This window comes from Strix uralensis, chromosome 1, assembly GCF_047716275.1.
Source record: "Strix uralensis isolate ZFMK-TIS-50842 chromosome 1, bStrUra1, whole genome shotgun sequence".
Taxonomy (NCBI): domain Eukaryota; kingdom Metazoa; phylum Chordata; class Aves; order Strigiformes; family Strigidae; genus Strix; species Strix uralensis.
The window spans coordinates 107,604,756-107,623,324 of record NC_133972.1 but is presented as its reverse complement, the minus strand read 5'-3'; the positions used below and the strand labels follow the sequence as shown (position 1 = coordinate 107,623,324).

General features: G+C 39.7%; 1 protein-coding gene across 1 annotated transcript in view; it reads left to right on the top strand.

Annotated features, from left to right (window-relative positions):
• Positions 1-5,354: 5,354 nt before the first annotated feature.
• Positions 5,355-18,569, top strand: part of AHRR (aryl hydrocarbon receptor repressor) — a 66,346-nt gene continuing 53,131 nt past the window's right edge. Inside the window, exons 1-2 of the mRNA XM_074893218.1 lie at positions 5,355-5,416; positions 12,142-12,323. Coding sequence (XP_074749319.1) covers positions 5,355-5,416; positions 12,142-12,323 — 244 coding nt within the window. The remainder of the gene's footprint in view (positions 5,417-12,141; positions 12,324-18,569) is intronic.

Here is an 18,569-nt window from a genome sequence, read left to right as displayed (position 1 = left end):
ATCTATCATTTCACAAATACTTTACTTACAGAAACTGCACTGTAATACTTTGTTGTGGCTTTTTAAAATCAGAATGCTGTGCTGCTAAGTTAAATGATTTACTAATACAAGTGAATTCCTCTATCAGCCAGAGGTGATAACTTCTCAGCGAGCTAGTTTCACTCCAACGAGCATGATGTTCTATAGAATTCTACTAAGTGATGTCATTCGTCTTTCTTATCATCTTTTCTGGTATTTTGCTTGGGATGGACATCAGTCTTGCCATCCCACTGTTAGCTGGATCATTATGTTTCCCTTCTCTGAAGACTTTCATACAGCAGCTGTCTTTCAGTCCTTTGGATTTCCCCAGTGTTCAGAGATTCATTACAACTTAATGTCAGCAGTGATTAAAAGCTTCTGACATAAGAAAGTGAATGATCATGGCCCACATCTGCCCTTTCCCAGCAATTCTGCTCCTTTCAGTCCCAGCTCTCCTTCTCCTGAAGCTCCTCAAGCTTGTAAGCCCCCTCTCCTGCTGCTGGAGGGGTGGAAGGTTGCTGCTTTGGGTTCATCTTCGTCTTCCCTCAAACAGGAGGGGAGCATGTAAGGACTCTCAAGTGTTACAGAGAGAAAGAGAAAGAAAGGAAAGAGCACAGTTGTTCTGAGCAGCTGAGCGCCATCCCCCGAACTTCTTCCTGTTTCTCATTCACACATCACGCTGGTGGACTGATAGGGGAAGGAGCCCCAGCCTCCTGCAGCAGTGGAGATGGGCTGTTCTGTCCCAGCAGTGGAAAGCAGAACTCACAGATGATCAGAAGAGCTCACAGTCAGGTGGGACCATGAATATGTGCTCTTCACCAGTTTTTAAAAGAAGTGTTTTCCTGGTCTATGCTTCTGTGCAGCTCAACAACTTCAAGTGCTGTTTTCAGTTGTATTTTTAGGACCATTAGCCATGAGCCTTCTGACTTCGTCTTTATTCCCATACATTCTTTCTCAAAGTCATTTTATCTGCATGCCACTATTGGCATTAGTGGTAGAAGCAGAAGCACCTCTTGGCTGTACACATATCTAGGACATTAGTGTTCAGTTGCTGAGACAGTGCTTCATTCCATGTTGCTGTGGTAACCCCTTGTCCTAATTCTGTAGAAAGTTTCTGTAGAAAGCCTGAAGAGTGCATGGTTTATTCTTATTTGATGCAAGTGCATGATTCTTCTTCTTTTCAGAGACTAGAAATAAATCTGTGGAACACTCTTACCTTTTACGCAGATCTAACATACAGCCATCTCCATCTAATAAGCACTGTGCACACTTTTTGGACTTCTTTTGTTCATAATATTCTTCTAAGAAGCATACTATCTTTTCTCTTTAGTGCTGCAACTTGTGAATTTTCCTTTGGGCCTTTATCTTTCTTAACCAACATTTTACACTTCATAAATTCTAACTCATATTGTTTCCTATTTATTTCCTGGTTTTCAGTTGTTTGAATACTGAGGTCTTTTTATTTATTTCTATTTGCTGTCACATATTCATCAACTGAAACAGAATGGGTTTTAAAATAAAGTGGTCCTTTTGGGAAATTGAATGAACTCTTAAGTTTCAGTTTTCAGTTGAATTATGCTGTCCAAGTCTTTCTCCTCCTTGTAATTTTGCTCCTGAAGGCAAGAGAAGGGAAGTCTAGCATGTGACGCTGTTTTGAAACATGAACTATGAGTCATAGATTTATATTATGGACGGGAAGGACCCAGAACACAAAAGTATTACAATATTGTATTGGGTTTGCGTGGCAAGGTTTTGGTAGCGGAGGGGGGCTACCAGGGTGGCTTCTGTGAGAAGCTGCCAGAAACTCCCTATGTCCAATAGACCCAGTGCCAGCGAACTCCAAGATGGACCCGCTGCTGGCCAAGGCCGAGCACATCAGCAACAGTGGTAGCGCCTCTGTGGTAACATATTTAGAAGGGAAAAAATTTGCTGCACAACAGCAACAGCATCCAGAAAGGAATGAGAATATGTGAGAGAAACAACTCTGCAGATGCCAAGGTCAGTGAAGAAGGAGGGGGAGGAGGTGCTCCAGGCGCCGGGGCAGAGATTGCCCTGCAGCCCCTGGTGCAGACCATGGTGAGGCAGGCTGTGCCCCTGCAGCCCATGGAGGTTAACAGTGGAGCAGAATCCACCTGCAGCACATGGAGGACCCCACGCCAGAGCAGGTGGATGTCCAAAGGAGGCTGTGACCCCGTGGGAAGCCCGCACTGGAGCAGGCTCCTGGCAGGACCTGTGGACCCGTGGAGAGAGGAGCCCACACTGGAGCAGGTTTGCTGGCAGGACTTGTGACCCCGTGGGGGACCCACGCTGGAGCAGTCTGTTCCTGAAGGACTGCACCCCATGGAAGGGACCCACGCTGGAGCAGTTCATGAAGAACTGCAGACCATGGGAAGGACTCATGTTGGAGAAGTTTGTGGAGGACTGTCTCCCATGGGAGGGACCCCACACTGGAGCAGGGGAAGAGTGTGAGGAGTCTTCCTCCTGAGGAGGAAGGAGTGACAGAGACAGTGGCAGAGTGTGATGAACTGACCACAGCCCCCATTCCCTGTCCCCCCTGGGCAGCTTGGTGGTGGGGAGGTAGAGAAATTGGGAGTAAAGTTAAGCCCGGGAACAAGTGAGAGCTGGGATGAAGGTGTTTTTAAGATTTGGTTTTATTTCTCATTATCCTACTCTGATTTGATTGGTAATAAATTATACTAATTTCCCCTAAGCCCTATGATGGTAATTGGTGAATGATCTCCCTGTCCTTAACTTATGAGCCTTTCATTATATTTTCTCTCCCCTGTCCAGCTGAGGAGGGGGAGTGATAGAGCAGCTTTGGTGGGCACCTGTTGTCCAGCCAGGGCCAACCCACCACAAATATAAAGAAAATATCTCTTAATGTGTGATCTCACAGGAAACGGCAGCAATTCTTTTGGCATCTTCACGCCATTTCAGCTTCCCACTGGAGTAGAAAACCCACTAGAGTATATGAAATCTTAAAAACTGGCAGTCTATTGCAAAACATGAGCTTGTAGACTAGACTAATCTAATAAGGTCTTTTGAGGGCAAGAAGACTGTCTAAGCAAAGGCTGTGGGATAAACAAACTTTCTTAACCTGGAGCAGTATTTATTGCACTATATCATATCCCTTATAGACTTTGGCCAGGCAGTTGACCCATCTGATGGCACATGAAATTGTCCTAGTAATAGAGAAGAAAACAGGTTTTTTTATTTCTGACACTGCACCAATTGGAGAGTGATTGGTGTTTCTGCCATCAATTACAACTGAGAGAAGGCAACTACTGATCTATTTGTCTGATCTCTATACTATGCATCATTTTAGAATGAATTCTTAAGGAAAGAACCATTAACGGCTGTTGTTAGTTGTATAATGGAGTAAAAATGAGTTGTATAATGGAGTAAAAATGAAATGTAGATTTAGATGATTTTGACAAAGTAACCTCATAGCTTTCTGTTGATACAACAACTGATTTTCCAGATGAGGGAAATATGGTAGACCTAATCTATCTTGATTTAGCAAAGGACGGTGTGCTGCTGAGGACTAGTAAAGAACTGAAAGGGTTGGAGGAAGGAACTGGGTCAACAGCACGTGCTGAAAGGAAAATGGCTGATCAGGAGGGAAACTACAGCCAGAGTTTCTCAACTATCAGTTTGGACACAATCATATTTTTACTAAGAAATTTCATGCAAAACCAGAAGTGTGCCAATAAACTTAGTTGCTTGCGCCATCAATACAGAAGAGGATACAATTTCTCACGTAACAAAAATAAACTGGAGATTAATTGTATGAATGGGATGACTAGGCACTTTGGCACTAAAAGTTAGATTTCCTCCATAAACTGTGCGTTTATTTATTGGAAGTTATATATGAAGACAGAGAATTGTGCTTATTAGGTGACCGCAGGATGACTGTGAGCCATGAATTTGATAATGACTATGAAAAAGGAAAATGCAGTCACACAAATATCAAGTGAGATAATTCCCGTAAAGAATTAGTGGTTTGTCGATAAGTATGTCTATATATGCATGTATGAAATACTTTCAGATTATGCTTAATATACTGTGCATGATTATGTTTATCCATGTTTTAGACAGATTGACTGAAATGAGAAAATAAAGGCTCCTAAGATGATAGGAAGAATAAAGAGTTTTTAACATAAGACGGGAATAAAAGAGTTTGGGTTGTCCTAGAATAGAAAAATGAAGGCTGACTGAAGATATGACTGATATTTAAAAATACACCAATGAGTAAACACAATGGAGGAGGAAGAGCTATTTAAACTAAAAGACAATGTTGGCAGAAGAACAAATGGGCATAAAATGACCATGAACAGATTTAAGCTGGAAAGCAAAAGGTTTCTAGTTATCAGAAAGCTGTCTTTCAATGAAAAGCAAAGCTCCTCTAAACAGTTTTAAGTTCAGTAAGTTTATGATTTGCATTATATGATGTGTCTTCAGTACCATGGGATTTGATTCAGTGACATAGAAGTTCCCCTTAATTTTACATCTTACACAAAGGAGCAAATACTCTTGAGATACAGTGACCTCTCAGGCAGTGTGCACCCACTGTCGAACAGCACACAGCAAAACTAAAATACTCGTTCAGACAGAAAAACAAGAGACTTTGTTATTCAGCTAATCTCCAGAAGATTTAAACAGACTGAATGCAAAGACTTTTTTCAGAGCTTGCAATGTCTCTAAGACTAACATGCTCGAACAGAGCAATAATAAGGCTAAGTTTTGTCTGAAAATTATCACCTCCATCAGCGCTGCATTAAGTCCTAGTGCTAACCACAATACTGTGTGTCACTTCTTGAGCTGCGATGAAGCTGTGAGGACCTGGAAAAATGCTGATTTGAATAATTGCATCCTACTTATCACAGTGTCAGTAATGGAAGACAATATACCTATGTATTTAAAAAGCTGTGAAATCCTCTCTGTAGATGATGATGGGTAGTATTATTCATTCTTATTTGTTTAGCTGAATTTAAAAATGAGCCTAGAAGGAAAAAAAGTTAATTTTGGATATTGAGTAAACAGGATGTATTTTATACCCATTTTTATACCATGTATAGTATGCTTAATTTGAAAAAATGAAAATTGAATATAAGCATCGATATTCTAATAATATTAAGGTAGGAAATTGGAATAAGCCTTAAGCTTCTATCTTAACTAATGCCACTGTGCTTTTTAGTGTTGTTGAATGCCACACTCAAGGAACAAACATTTTCCTTGGTTGAACCTTCTTGGTGCTGTCATTTTGCACAGTGGTATGAAACACAGAAATCTCTAAACTAAGAAACCTATTCCTTTTGTTTTTCAGCATCAAAACAATGATACCTCCAGGGGAATGCCTATATGCTGGGAGGAAAAGGAGGAAACCCATTCAGAAACAGTTAAGTATCATATTCATCAGGAGGCATCTCCCTCCGAATGTACATGCTAGAAATGAGGTAGAAGAAGGAGTCCCTTCCTCCCATGGTCTGCTGACACAGGAGAGACCTAATCTCTTTCTCTGCAGTGAGAAACCCCTGGCTGGGAGGCTGTCTCTTCATGGTTAAGACTGGCTCCAGAAAGGATGCTGAGCATGGGTCAAACAGTCCTTACCCATCACTAGGTGTCCCAGGAGGAGGCCAGTGGTGGTTGTGGTGTGTTCAAGGAGTGGAGAGGGACAGCACTTTTTTGTAGGCAGAAGATACTGGTAGACTAGATGTCAGCTGGGCAATGGGCCAGAGGGGTGGCTGCTACTTCCCTGCTTCTGTGTTCCCCACCACCTGTTCAAGGAGCCTTTTGAGAAGCTGTGTGTCGAGTGGCACCAGTGCACTGGCATTGCGCTCCCCCTTTCCCCCTTCCTTGGCTTAGCCTTGCCTGGGGCACTGCTAAGTCCAACATGTGTGAGCCTTGAAAGTGGGTCAGTTCAGGCAACTGAAAAAGCAGACTGGTGACTCACTTTTTGCATAAAGAACACATCATTTTCAAACCACTATTTACTATGGGATCACTTTCATTAGGAGAAAAATGGGAGAGAGGAATTGTATGTGTGAAGGCAAAGCAGAAAAAAGAAAAAAAGCAATGGGAAGTTGTCACTACGAGATGCTTGAAATGGGAGGGAAAAAAGGTTGCTATCACTCAAATATGAAATGATTTCCAGATGCCATAAACCACGCTGTGAAATGAAGCTTTTTAATATAATCATCCCACATCTTCTGTGTTACACTTGATTATATGGTTATGAAACACACATTTTTACAGTGTTAAAAAGATGAGCTAGCACTGGTGGCCTTCACAGACAATTTAAGGATGAGGAGGTAACTAAAAGAGATTTGCCTATTTTCAGTTGTTCAGAACTTCTAAAAATAACCCACTTGGCTTAGAATTGTATATATTGGTCTAAAATCAAAGGGGAGATTCTCTGAATGTTTGAGTGAAATCTGTTGATTTTGTTTGGATTTTGGAAAGTATTTGCACATGAACCACTTGTTACCACTTAAAAAAATATTTCTTTTACTGTAAAATACATCATAGGTGACAATTTCAATAGACAAAGATAATGACATAAGAAAATGATTCTTCCTGCAAAACCTGAATGTTAAATCCAAAACGTATGTAAAATTTCTGCACTACTGTTCAAGTATGGATGTGGATATTTAACTTTATAACTGCATGAGGTATGGAACCACTCCAGTACATGAAATTACCTCTGTGCAGAACTGTTTATGGATCATAACTTTTGTGAGAGAGGAGGGAGAGTTGCAGTTACTTTGAGAAACATTAAGCTTCATGTTTGGAGTGTATATGCTACCTAGAACTCTCAAAGATGACTTCTAGATAAATGCAATCGTTAAGAAACTACCTGCTAACAAAGGACAGAAATGTGCTCATTAGTCTTTTTTGAAGTTCTGAGTTCAACAAAATCAGAAGCAAATTCTCACTTACTTTGATGGAACCAAGTTTTCACCTTGGGAGACATTGCAAGTAATGTTACCTTGAAAACACCTTTGCTATGTGATTGCAGTATAGGTACCTGAGCATGAGCTTATCCGGCCAGGACATGGGCAATTTTGATTAAGAAACCTGGTTGTGGTTAAAACAAAGGGAATCATTTGCATTATTAGAACACTGAGCTTCCGTACTGGAGACAGCCCTCTATTTTCTGTGGTTAGTTACTTATCACTTGCTGAGGATGATTTCTCAGTTCCTAGCAGCACTGGTCTCTTCCTCAAACCTTATCTGTTTGTGGGCTTGGTCTCTGGTAAGCCTTTCCCATGCTCATTCCCTCACCCAAGGACTTCCTAACTCTCATCTAAAGAGGCTCTGAATGCCTAAGACTGACTGGCTGACAGAGCTCCTGTCACGGTCTATGTCCTTCAGTCCTACAGATCTTCTGACTTTTCAGGACTCTGAGATTTCCTTACTGTTATGCTGCCTCAATTAGTCCATTGGAAGGTCAAGATTTAAAGGACAGAGGTGCAGCTTTCCCCTCTGCAGAACAACTGGGACGTTCTAGTACGTATCTAGCCATACTCAGTGCATCCCAGGAGGCCAACTCTCTGCCTCTCTATCAGCTTATTGTGATCATGCTGTTAAGCCAGGTGGTGATCCTGCAGCTGGCTTTTAATCCAGGATATCACAAAATGAGAATGTTCATTATGCTCAGGTTTTTTCAGGCACAGAAATGCTATTCTGGGGTAGTTTTACAGAACAGTGATGAAACTGTATGAAGAAGCTCCATCGGAGAATGCAGAGACCCACAGACTGTGGAAGAGTGTGTGAAAAACTTGTTTTACCAGGAGGAGCTAATATGTTTCAGTCCTCTACACGGAAGTAGGAGAGACTGTGTTCATTAGGTTGCCATTCTTCAGACAATACATTGTGTTCAAGTTCTACTGTTATACATGCAAATAAACAAAATACCCTAGCTGTTCTCCTTTTGCTCCAGAAATATTCCAAACAAGCCCCATTAGATGTGGTCTACACTAAAGAATTTTGGCTTTTGTGGACTCAGTTCAAACACCTGGAGCTCAGACTGATTGAAAATTTTCCATCAGATATGCTTTTCAGCCAGAGAACTGAAGTTTTGACTAAAGGAAATATTTTCTACCAAGTGTTCGTTTCCTGTGGAAATCTAACATTTTACTGGTAATTCAAGCATCTGAAAGCTAAAGAGATCTTGTTTATAACCTCAAACTAAAATCACCATGATGAAATTAATACTTGTACTAGAAACACTAAGGCAATGCTTCAGGACAGTTACCATTTGAGAGCTTCAGCCACTTCTTTGTCTCAAACCCTGGCATCTTGTAAAACTCTCTCCCTCCACAAAACATTTCTTGTAATGTTTTACAGCTCTTTAAAGGCAAGCTACAGCTGCCCTAGCTCTGAGTGTATCTATAACTGCTCCAAACTGCCCACTTCAGCCAGAACCGTACCAGTGCCAGGGTAAACAGAGACCTCAGGAGGAGCAGCTCTCTCCTGCTTCCTAGTTCTCATTTTAAGGCCCTCTGTGGCATAGCCCTTCCTCTTACTTGGTATCACACTATCCCACCTCTCATCTGCTCTGCCAGTGTGATGTCTTCTTGACAGTTCTGCTTTTGCTTCTCAAGGGCCCCCTTTCCTTCACACAGCTTTCTCTCAGTTGGTCCTTTTCACTCATAGGAGATGGTGAACTTCTGCATGTTTACAGCTGGCACTGGAGCTCAGCTCTGCCAGGATAGCTATGCAATGCCCAAGCACAGCTCAGTGGCTGTGGGTGCTGGTCAGTACATTCATGATAATCATCTTTCTGTTACTTTGCGCTTAGCCTATCTGTTGCATCTCATGGTCTCTCTCTTCCCTTTCCCTTCTTACTGAAAGCTTGTTGTCATAGTAAATGATTAGATTTTTCTCAGTTTAGATCATCTGCTGGTTTAACGCTTCGACATACTTTAAAAACTTATTCAAAGTGAACTTTTCGTTAACAGGGTAGGGCTCCTTCAGAGGCTAACAAACAGCAGACAGAGCTGTAGCTGAAGGAAATTCCTCTGCAAGCTCACCAAACTGGTTTACACTAGTGGCAGTCTGTGTGTCATGGGCACACTGAATCATTAAAGCGCAAATGGCTCAATGCCTTATGTACCACTGAAACAGAAAATATTCTCTGAACCAGCCCCTACACTCAGTTCCTACCTAACAGGGACTGGTGATCTGGATCTTGTACAGGTACAAGTACTTGTTACTGCAGAGCAGAATTTGAAGGGTTTAACAATGCAAAGAGGGAAACACCAGCTTTATTGTTTTAATTACATGTGCTTTTTCTTTGTAGTAGTGTTGTACAAAAAGCAGAGAAGAGGTATCACAGAGTGAGTGCTGTGGGTCTGTTTAGATTTACACAGTTTGAGAATCCCTGTTTTAGCACAAATGCAACAAGCACCTTCTACTTTCAGCTCAAAATAAGGGCTAGAATTTCCATTTGCCTCAAAAGAGCTCATTGAACAATTTTCCTGCCTGTCCTTTTCTGTTTATGGATAGCTAAGCTAGCCTTTCCATGGAACTTGCATTGTTTTAAATTGTATCCACTTGGCACCTAATTACCATTTACATCAAACCCCTGTTTGTTTGGATTCATTCACTTACTGAATCATTTCCTTGAGTTTTCCGGAAGACTCTGTCCTGAGCGTTCTCCTGTAGTCTTTTTACACCGTTCCCTGCAGTCTCCAGAAAACTGTTCTTTATGCTCAGTACAAATGCAGTCCACATAATTGCTTCAAACCATACCTCTCTGGCACAGACCAGTCACTATTCTAGGTGGTAAATAGACTTGAACAATTTCTATTTCAATTCCATGTCAGTCTTGACAATTTTTACCCCTTGAACTCATCAGTCTAATTTTCCTTATTGGAATTAATTTTTTTTCTGTCCTAAATTGCTTCCTTGCTTCAGCTGGTTTGTGAGATGTAAAGAGCAATTAGTAAAAGCTTATGTTATTTAGCTTGTTCTCAACTATAGGCTATATTCCCACAAAATTACTGCTCTCCACAGGTCAGACATCCTCTTGTGTCATAGTGAGGAGGGCTGAGCTTCAGGGTTTACACCAAAAAAATTAGTGCCCAATATGTACACTCTTTTTTGAAAAACAGTTAACTCTGGAAAAGTAAAAAAGTATTTTTTCTTTGCTGCTGTATTATTTGTTGCATATTTGCTCTTTCTCATAGAAGAAAGTTATTTATTGAGCCCAATCAACAAAATCTTCCCCATGTCTTTGAAAGCAACTCATTGTATTCTTGAAATTTTGGTAATTTTGAATGAAAAAGCAGGAATTGCATGATATGGCTGACACCTTCCTCAAACATTTTTTCATTCATTTTGTCCATCAATGTTGTCATGTTAAAATGAATTGAAGGCTCTCAGAGTAGTAATGAATTTTTGATACCTAATTTGGTTTAAGAGGTTTTCGATTAGCAGCAATCACATGTACAAAACTTTGATCTTTTTTTTACTAATTCCTAAGCATAACATTATTTTTTTAAATCACAATTTCAATGACAAATTAAGGTTGAACTTACAAGTGGGGAACACGCAAATGTTGTAATTTAACCCTTTAACCACCTTGTGAAATACTAATGCTCAAAATTAAAATTATGATTGAAAAACGTAGTAAATGTGTAGAGCATAGAAATGCAGTAGTAAAGTGCTACAAATAATTAGTTGTACTCCGATTCTCTGCTGGAGAACCAGCTAAGCTACATAAGGTTATGATCCTTGCCTTTAGTGAGGTGAAAGTGGAAATGGTTAGCACACCCATATTTTCCTTGCCTACCATTTGCCATTCTTGAGTGTTTTTCCATCTTTTCCTCCTTGATTTTTCTCTCAATTCCTCTTATTCTGGAGAAGGTGCCTCAGGAGAAAAGTGACAATGTGCTACAGTAAGAACTTGAACATGGTCATTATGAGACCAAACAGAGGACCAGCAGACACAGCACTAAGTCCTCTGGGAGTTGCTATCTCAGCTATAGCACTGGGCCGCTGTATTCCCTTTGAGATCATGGATCCAGGTAGTTTATCGCTCCAGTGGCCTGTGGCTCATTCCTGGATAATGCACTTGACTACCGCTGGGACCAGCAATGGCTGTCTGCTGGACATAACCACCTTCTCAAACTTACCACTCAGGTCTTCTTGCTTAATTAGCAAGTCTGTGCTTCAGCACTGGCCAACCCTTGCTGTTGTGCTGAAAATCAGGTTTTCATGACTGTGTGCAAGTGCACCAGCTTTTCCTTTTCTCCCTCTTGAGAACAGAATCTTACATGTTCTGGGAGAAGAGTATTGGCGGACACCCCAAAACTGAACTTTGTCATTTGTGATATGTTTCATCTTAATGCATTTTCACAATAGCTTTTCTGAGGTATCTAGTTCTGCCAGCTGCATGAGAGGGACATGAAATGGGGATGGACTAGGAGTGCTTGGCTTCAAAATCCAAGTAACATTAGTCTTTATGTTTTGGGAGGAATATCAGTGCTCTTAAGACAGAAACCAAATTCTTATCTTTGTTATTACTGATGTAGGAAGGTAAATGTGAGAATGTTCACAGGATTTTTGAGCCTGAGGAAAGAAGGTCTCTTCACCTCTCTTCCCATACTTTTAAAAATCATATTTAAAGACAGGATCTTTTCTTAATTATCTCCTGATCCACAGGTTAACTTTGAGTCATTAAATGCAGGCAATTAAGATGCTTTGAATGAATACAGTGGGTATTGAATGGGTTCATGCATTAGTCATGGTAATTTTCCTCTGCTGTTCTGACCCTCATTTGTACAACATAGATGAGAAATTGTTTTTCCCAGGATTGACTAGAACATGAAGATGGTACCCATTCCTCTAAGGTGAGAGGGTCCTGAGAAATAGATATCAGTTCTTAATCTGTTTTTCACTGGGCAGATGTGAAAAGAGAGGCCAATGTCCATGTCTTTGCACTATGGTAAACGCAGAAAGGTAAATCTCTTTTTGGCAGGGGATGGAAATGATAAAGATTTTCCTAGAAGCTAGGTTAAATATGCCTGTTATCAACTAATCGTAGACAACATCTGAGGCTCCAGTTGTACTATCTGGAGGTAAAACAGGTAATCGAAAATGTGTTCTCCACCACAGAAGGCCTGCAGTTGGGAATGAAAAATCAAATCCTTCAAAGAGACACAGGGACCGTCTGAATGCAGAACTGGACCATCTGGCCAGCCTCCTGCCTTTTCCACCTGACATTATATCGAAGCTGGACAAGCTTTCTATCTTGCGCCTTAGCGTCAGCTATCTCCGAGTCAAAAGTTTCTTTCAAGGTAGGTCTCTTTAAGATATCAATATCCCAGTAAAAGTCTCCCTCTGTTTTTCTGCTGCTTTGTACTAAACCTGAGTAAAATTGAAGAAAAAGAAATCTGTTACTGAACTTATTTTGTGCATGGGATGTTGCATTGGAAATTTGGTGCATTTCCTCCTATGCCATTTGTGTATTTTTCACCAAATATTGGGATAATCCCCACCCTTCCTCAGCAGGCTTTAGGAAATGTGAAAACATGACTGTAAAATCCCTAAACCAGCAAAGAGGCTTGGGACAGATGTAATACCTATAGATACTCTGAACTCCCTTTTTGAAACTATTATTGTGCATGTTCACGATGCCTGTTTAAATACAATGTGAAAGTCAAGCAACTAGCATATTACCTGTGTTTGCTGTGTGCTGAGAGGAAATGGGCTTGCTTGAAGGGCCAAAAAGATCACTTTCTTTCAGGATGAGATCCAAAGTTTAAAGTGTTGACTAAAGCTGTACTAGGCTACGTTTTGTTTTTGTAGCTGTCTGGCACACTGCACAATGAAAGCCAAATGTGCATGCTCAGATGTACACAACAAGAGTTATTCCAAATTTGCAGACAGTTTTAGTTTCTTCTGTTGTTGAAGAGTTCACAAGAGCAAAATCCAGATTAGGGATTTAACGATGAAAATCCTCTCTAGAGTTGTTTAAAAAAAAGAAAAAAAAAAAAGCCTATTTGAAGGAGTAAAATTGACCTAAACTTATAGGTGGATTGCAGTGATAAACAGAAATATTTTTTTATGGACATTATTTTTCCTTTACTACTCTTTACTACTCGGTCCTGTTACTGTTCCTTACTATGCACAGTGTATACAAGGGAACCCTATAGTTTTTTGGTTTTGACTGAAGGATAATATCTGTTGGTTGGTTTCTTGCTTTTAAAATATATTTTAGTATAAAAGAAATGCCAGTTTGAAGAGGCTTTGGCAGACTGCAGAACATTTTACAAGTTGACATCAGATTACAGGTGGTGATAATACTGATAGCAGGAGCCTCCCATGTCAACTGTGGCAGCTGGTTGCCCAGCCTCCAGCATCCTGCAGTTTACAAAGTGCTTCTCTTTCCCTTTGAACACATACCTGAGTGTTACAGCCCCTTCCTCTGCGCTTTACTTTCATTTCTCTTGCATTCACAAGCAATAAGCTGTCTTCAGCTGCCTTTACTATTCTTCTGCTGGAGATTCGAAGATCCATTGCCTCCTCTTTTTAAATGGATGGGATAAAAGGAAAGCAAGTAAAGCCAGACTTCGTTACTCTGAAATGTTCCATGTTTTAAGAGATTTCATTTAATTTAATCCCCAAATTACCTAATTGAACACATAGTTTGTGTTGCCTTCATTCTTATTTTTAAATGTTTACATCATGAAACTAAGGTTACAGAAAGCATTGTTTATAGTAAAGGAAGGAAACTACATGCCATTTTAAGGCAAGAGAGCAGGCTGGAGCTTCAGAAGGGTGGAGTGGAGGAGAGGTGAGCTATGGAAACAGAGCTGGGTGAGGAATGGTTGCTAATGTTTGGATAAAAGCAGGAGCTGCAGCCTCCTTCATGGATGTCATGATCTACTTCCTTGTAGTTGAGGAGAAATAAGGCAGAATCTGATCTTTTTAAAACAAAAACTTTGTTAGGAAGTCACCTAAAAAAGCAAAAAAAAAATATCCATCCCAGTGTTTCAATATTTGTTGTGATGAAAGAGGATAGAAGAGCAGAAATGGCTTGTTTGTGGCTTTTAAAATCAAAGGATGGTACTAAGTTAGGAGCTGTTATAAACACTGTGAGGATAGAGAACAGACCAGTGGCATACAGAGATGTTATAAAATTGGATTAAAAAAAAAATGTGTCTGGAAAAAATGACCTAGCAAATCCGTACTAATTCACTCAGGGAAAATTAATCCAAAGGAACTGGTGTTCAATAGAAAAGAGAAACCTGGAAAAGAGAACATAAAAACAATAATCGAAGAGGGACAGTGATCAGCAAATTGTTCTATGCTTGTAATACGATATGTTGACATAAACAAGAAAGCCAAGAGTGGATTTTGGTCTGTTTGCCCAGAGGCAGCATGTCATTACACAGGACTTATAATCCTTCCCTGCATGAGACCAGCATGGAATAGAGCTTTCTGTTGTGGGCATCTCCTGGTCACAAGGGTATTAGTACATATTACGGGATTTGGAATAAACGCAGTCAAGAAGTGACTATAAAGTTAGATGGACAAAAAAACCCAAGTAAAATTAGCTCAAATATGTACAGTTTATATGCTTCGGCTGTTTGTCTTCGTAGGAGAGAAAGGCAAGAATGGAAGGAATTGCTTGGGATATTTTAGAGTGGCACAATGATGAGCAAGCTGAAATTTGGTTTGAATGTCAAGCAAAACATATCTGTAATGAGTTCTGTTCAACTATCAAATATTCCTAAAATTGATGCAGTGGAGATTCAGGACATTCAAATTTACAATCCATGACACACAGACATGTGCATCTTTTGTTTAAAAGACTGTTCTGTGAGTTTTAAGAAAGTTAAGCTTAAATTCCAAGTGTTTGTAAGAATGCTGTTTGCCATTTTTTAAAAGCCATGAATAGTGCTATTTGACACATAAGTTCATATATAGCATTGCCGATTCAACCCATAATAGTTCAGCAATTCCCGTGACAATTATAATTACACACCTGCAACAGTCCCACTGGTTTCAGATGTACTCATTTACTTACCACTAGGTGTCCTTTCAGTAGCTACTCTGCAATACTCAGTGCGTAGCACAAATGTTGTATTTATAAAGATCAATGGGTAATTAGAGGGCATGGAGTGACCTCACTATATTGCTTTCAAGTATGAAAATCACCTTGCAGAGAATTAGGTATTAGGGGATAGAGAATATTCATCAGTCATTTATTCCCTCTTTGGTGACCATTACAGGCTAGTACCTTGAAGCATATGGCCAGTTCATCTTAGTTAAGTTCTTTAAGCAAAGGCTTGATTCTTTTCCAAAATTTAGATCTGGTTGCTGAGACAGATTTTTCTAGTATTCGGTTTAAGTCACTATAGTGGATTCCCTCCCTCATTCTTAGAAATGTTTTCCTTTGGCTTCAGAACAATTCTTCTGTCTACTTGGTTTACAGTCTTCGTATCTCTGTTATCAGTTGGCAGGGGCTCTATTAATAGCCTCACTCACCCCAAGCTATACGCATTTAGTCATTTTGCATTCTCCTGATAAGCACTTCAAAATAGCTTGCAGCAATAACCTTCCAATCTCACCAGGTCTCTTCTATAAACCAGCATGGGTTTGAACCAGTGGTTAGTCTGAGAAACCTCAACTGCTACAGGAAGCTGTGCTGGTCATTTGGCCCTGACAAAAATTTACCTGGCATGGGGGTCCTGTGGGAGTGGAGTAGTACTTAGTGGCTGTGACCACTTGAACTTGCTGGGCCTCTGTTTTGGCCATATTCCACCTTGATTAACTGTAGTCTGTCTTCCTTTACCACTCTTGACAATACATCCTTTAGTACCTCTTACTTCTCAGCTTTTCCACTGGTGGAAAAATGGTGGTCTTGCTCCACTTCAAAACCAACTCCCCTTTATTGATTGTTTAAATTACTCCCTTCTAGTATAGGTATTAATTTTGTAAACAAATGTAAAAAGAATAGCACCTTGTTCTTTTAGCATCTCAAATCCCTTCTGAGACAGCTAATTTAAGCTTCCCAATACCTGTAATGAAAATAGTTACCACAATTATAGATAGACCAATACAGTTACAACTAGGGCTTAAAGCTCCTCATCTTTCAGTTCTTAGTGTAACTAACCTTGTATCAGTAAGCCACTCAAATTTTCCTTCAACATACCATGCATTAATGTTAATCCTTTTAGCCATAAGCATTCCTAATAAGTGATAATGATGTTGAGTACAGTCTTAGATGGCTAGACACCTCGATGTGGATCAATTTTTTGATTATTCAAGAAGTGGGGGTATTTTAAATTCTTCACTACATAATTTATGTAAGAAGTAGTTTAATTCAATAGCTTGTTATTTTTACCATCTGGACATTTTGTGCATGCACAAACGTGTATTTTGCATTTATACACACATACACATGTCTAAACACAGCGACATGCATGCACACACAAAACCAGTGTCATCCCAGCAAAAATCTCCCTTGCAGTATTATTTCAACTCTCCGTGTTTATTTCAGACTTCAGTGCCTTCTCTGTATTTACTTACTTCCAGACTTCATTTCATTTTGAAAGCTGAAAATCTGATAGATTTATAGATGACTAAATAAGGAATGTAGAGAGTCATAGAATAACTCTGTGAATGAATATATCCAAGGTTTCTGTAAATTTTCTAGATCTTTCCAAAATTAGTGACAATCAAACATGGAGACATGTTGTTTGACCTGCTTTAGACTAAAGTTATGTATGGATTTTATACTGAAATACAGTAGAGTTTGAGAAATTTGTCTACAAACATTTGTTCATCTGCTTCCACATAGAATTTAAGATTTTAGGAAACAGGCCTGTGAAGAATCAGCTATGTCTAAACCTGAGGGTCATTTGTCTAATGTTTTGTAAATCTGCAACATGAGTGATTCCACACCTTCTTTGACAATCCTTAACATCCAAGCTGGAGCTCTCCTGCTGCACTTTAAGCCTTTCTTCTGTAGAATAAGAATTTATTCCATTATCTCGTGGCACCTCAACTTTTACAGCCATGAAGGTGTCCCATGTTTCCCTCAGTTTTTTCTTCTTTAGACAAAACATCCCTGCCTTGCTCCTCTGTTTTGTTTTGTGTTTTTTTTTTTCTCAAGGGCTGTATTTTCTTTAATCATTTTTCTTGCTCTGCTTTTGTCTTTTTTCAAGATTAATCTAGGATACGTGCAATGCATCCTTCCATTTTACAGCAAACGACTGATAACTTTTCTCAGATTATGGTTTCTTAAGTAAGCTTGGACCCTGTTCCAACAAGATTCTTCAGTTTACTATGAAAACATTGTGAGACAGTAGGAACAGCCTTTTTAAAGTTATGAAGATATGTAGTATCTATTCTTCCTATCCACATGTCTAGCTGTAGAAGGCAATTAATTTAGTGTAACATGGCAACATATCCTTGACAGATCTGCTGATTTCTACTTCTTTTTTATTACCTTTAAGTCTCTACAAATAGGTTGTTTGATATTTTTCTCCAGTATTTTTCTAGGGACTGATTCTCAGTTTAGTGGTCCTACTATCCTTTGGTTTCCTATTCCTATGCTTTCTAAAGATAAGTTCCATATTCGTCCCCTTCTAGCCTTTCTAAATATTCCCTTTCTATAATGATTTCTAATAGACTAATTGCTAATAGCTCTGAGTATGCTTCAGCTCATTCTCAGAATATGCTGCAGAGTCTAACCAGATGCCACTAAACTCATCCAAGCACCTGAGGTGCTAGCCTTGTTGCTGGTGTTTAGTGGCAGTGTCTGTCTGATCCTAGCTGATGAAAGCAAAAAGAGACAATAAACACTTAAACTTTTTTTGCATTATCTGTAGCTCCCCCTCTGCTGAGTACCAGAGAACTCTTTTCCCAACCTTGTATAGTTAAAGGACTTCCAGCATGCTTTTTATAACCTTCCCTTTCTTCCTACACCTTATTTTATGCATTGGTTTTTCTGTTTCTCTTCTTATACACTTGTACCTTACTTTATTCAGTTTTAAAAATATTTTCTGTAAGCTTCCAGTCATTGAAGAACTCGGGATTTTGTTAAGACGGTATTTTCTTATATTTCCCACTCTTCACTGCCACTGAGATAGTTTAAACTTATCCCCTACATATTGGTTTGTTGAAAGAGCATCCATCTCCTACTACCCTTAATATCTGTCCTCTGAGATATTTCCTTCCAGTTCTGCAGGTGTATGGAAGTCTCCCTTCTTTAGGTCCAGTGTCTTCATGTTGCTGTGCCTTGGATTGCTGCTGCTGAAAGAACCATAAGTTTCAGGATTTCTTGGTTACTTTCACCAAGCTGCCCTTCCTCCTTCTAACCCATTTCTTCCCTTCAATTAAATCTCTGTTATATATTTTTTTTTTCAGTTCTGGCAGGATAGCACACACTGTGTGGTTTCTGTCTTTCTTCTATTAGTGGGTCATTTCCTTTTACTCATTTATGTGTTTGGTGTGATCCAATTCCCACCAATGTTTATCTTTAATGGAAATTGGATTTATCCCTTTTAAGAAGAAAGCAACAAAGGATTCCT